The 2,799-nt window shown below is 33.4% G+C and overlaps 1 protein-coding gene across 1 annotated transcript; it reads left to right on the top strand.

Annotated features, from left to right (window-relative positions):
- Positions 1-2,799, top strand: LOC146925127 (putative inactive receptor kinase At4g23740). Its single transcript, XM_085710992.1, has 2 exons — positions 1-1,369; positions 1,890-2,799. The coding sequence occupies exons 1-2, from the start codon at positions 256-258 to the stop codon at positions 2,552-2,554; spliced, it is 1,779 nt and encodes a 592-aa protein (XP_085567118.1). The 5' UTR covers positions 1-255; the 3' UTR covers positions 2,555-2,799.

The following is a 2,799-nucleotide window of genomic DNA, read 5'->3' as shown; positions in this document are numbered from 1 at the left end:
TTTTGGTAGCAAAGGATGAAGTTGATCCAGCTTATGATGCTCCACACACGTAAAGTCTTATTTTATATTGCATAAAGACATGGAATGATGGAAGCTGCGATGATAACAAGTGTTACAAGGTGATGACAAAAACAATTGAGCGTGGAATCCTAGAATGACCAGACATGTCCTTATCCTAGTACAAACAATATAGAACCATGATTCATTCAAGGCACCCTTTAACAAAACAAGAAGGTTAATCAAACAAATCAAGAAATGCAAGACACAATAGATTTTACAATGTTTCATTTTCTAAGGAAGCTATTTCACTTTTCTATTCTAATTTCTTTCTTTATGATCATGTTTTGTTCAGGAGGTGAGTTATTATCATCAGAGTCTCATTCTTTGTACAGTTTCCTTAAAGCCATTGATTCCAATAATGTACTCAACATTAGCAAGATATCACATCCATGCTTGATCAATGGTGTAAGATGCAACTCAAATGCTACCAATATTGTAGAGATAAGGCTTGATAACATGAACCTTAGTGGTATATTTGATGCAGATTCACTATGCAGACTCCAAAAGCTTAAAGTGGTTAGTTTAGCTAATAATAATATCAAAGGGACTATTTCAATCTCAATTTTGCATTGTACAAGATTGGTATATTTAAATGTAACCAACAATCAATTGAGTGGTAGGTTACCAAATAGGGCTTTAACAAGATTGAAATATCTTAAGAACTTAGATGTATCTATGAATAATTTTTCTACTAGTTACATGGCTCCAATTAGTATTAAGTTAGAGACAAAAGGTGATATAGATACAATACAACCAACACCTAGTCCTTTAACTAAAAACACAAATGAACATGCATATAAACCATGGTATTCCAAAATGGAAATCATTGTAGGGTTAGTTTTGGGAATTGGATTGCTTTTGTCATCACTATACTTTATGGTAAAGAAATCGTCCAAATTAATGGGAGAGAGTGAGGTAAAGAAAAACAATATAGTTTCTCCTATGAAAATGGCTACAAGTGAGGGGAGATTAAAAGGAGGAGATAATAATAACTCAGAGCTTGTATTCTTTGTTGAAGATCATGAGAGGTTCAAACTGGAGGATCTACTAAGAGCTAGAGCTGATTTGAGAAGTGAAAACTTTTGGAGTAGTCTTTTCAAGGTAAAATTTGAGAATAATGTTGAATATGCAGTCAAAAGATTGAAGAATTTGCAGGTATCTTGCGATGAATTTCGAGATATATTGAAGCAGATAAGTAAAGTAAAACATCAAAATATTCTCCCACTTGTTGGTTATCGTTCTACAAAGGAAGAAAAACTTATCATTTACAAATATCAAAGCAATGGAAGTGTGCTCAATCTTTTAAATGGTAAGTTAAGATTGTAAATATTCATTAGTTGCAAGTATTGTATTTGCACGCACACATACACACAATACATCCACCGGACTCAAATTCTTGGTAAAAATCTATGTATCCATCGTGCTCAAGAAATTGGAACCCAACTTTGATGAAGATGAAATGATTCACGTCTTGACTTTAAAAAATTGTATTCAAAATAATAGCTTGAAATGTGAGTCCTTGAACATCTAATAGTTCCAATTTGCTAGCTACAATGAATGCATGAATTATTGATCAAAAGGAATCCAAATTCCTTTTAGACTTGATTATTTTCACAATAATAGGTGAAACCACACATTTGAACATTGTTATAAACAATATTTTCCAGGGTGTTAACATATAGATATCGTATTTGTCCATGAACTGTCTTTCAGTTCAACGGTAAAAGTTTGAATCTGTAACCTCAATGGACAAAATTCAAATTCCCTCAGAGATAGATGTAAAATGGTAATTAATGTCATTTAATGAATGATAAATAAATATTATGCAGATTATATAGCACGAAGAAAAGATTTCCCATGGAAACTTCGTCTCAATATAGCATGTGGAATTGCAAGGGGTTTGGCCTTCATTTACAAGAAGTTGGAAGAAGGGGAGGTCAATAGTATTCCTCATGGAAACCTCAAGCTATCAAATATCCTTCTTGATGACAAAAACGAAGCACTAATAAGCGAACATGGTTTATCAAAATTCTTTGAACCAGATAGAGGTACCTTCTTTTCCTCTCATGGATACACAGCTCCTGAAAAGAGTTTAACAGAAAAAGGCGATGTTTATAGCTTCGGAGTGATTCTACTAGAACTACTAACAGGACAAAGCATAGAAGTTAGTAGAATAGACCTTGTTAGATGGGTGAGGTCAATGGTGAGAGAGGAATGGACAGGAGAGGTATTTGATAAGGAAGTTAGGGAAAATGATCATCAAGGTGCATTTTCATTGTTGAATATAGCTCTTATGTGTGTGTCACGCTCACAAGAAAATAGGCCAAATGTTGAAGAAATTTTGGAGACAATAGAGGGAGTTAGGAATGCACATGTCCAACAACAGATGGAACTTTCTGCTTCAAAATGTTGTTCCAATGGATCCAATCAAGAATGTTGTTCACTTCATCAAATCATACCTGATACATGGGATTCTCCTGGATCAAATTATTGATCTTCATGCATGATCAAAAAGAGATACGTTAAGTTTACTATTGTTTTATGAGCAATGCTATTTATCAAGAAAAAAAACATCAAGAATTCTTCAAGAATAAAGAGTAGCCAATCACAATGCACTATTTGCCACAATTCAAGGAGGTGTGACTAAAAAATAGGAAGTGGACAAATAAATCATGCAATTAAAACTTGCCACATGTGTCTTGAAAAATTCTTGATGCTATTTTTCTAGATAAATAGCAT

Source organism: Medicago sativa, chromosome 5, assembly GCF_051527215.1.
Source record: "Medicago sativa cultivar Bolivia chromosome 5, Bolivia_mono, whole genome shotgun sequence".
NCBI classification, from domain to species: Eukaryota; Viridiplantae; Streptophyta; class Magnoliopsida; order Fabales; family Fabaceae; genus Medicago; species Medicago sativa.
This window is presented reverse-complemented; position numbering and strand designations above follow the sequence as displayed.

Coding starts and splice junctions, on each gene's coding strand:
- LOC146925127 (XM_085710992.1), top strand. CDS start 256: ATGCAAGACACAATAGATTTTACAATGTTTCATTTTCTAAGGAAGCTA. Junction 1,370..1,889: donor TGTGCTCAATCTTTTAAATG/GTAAGTTAAGAT, acceptor AATATTATGCAG/ATTATATAGCACGAAGAAAA.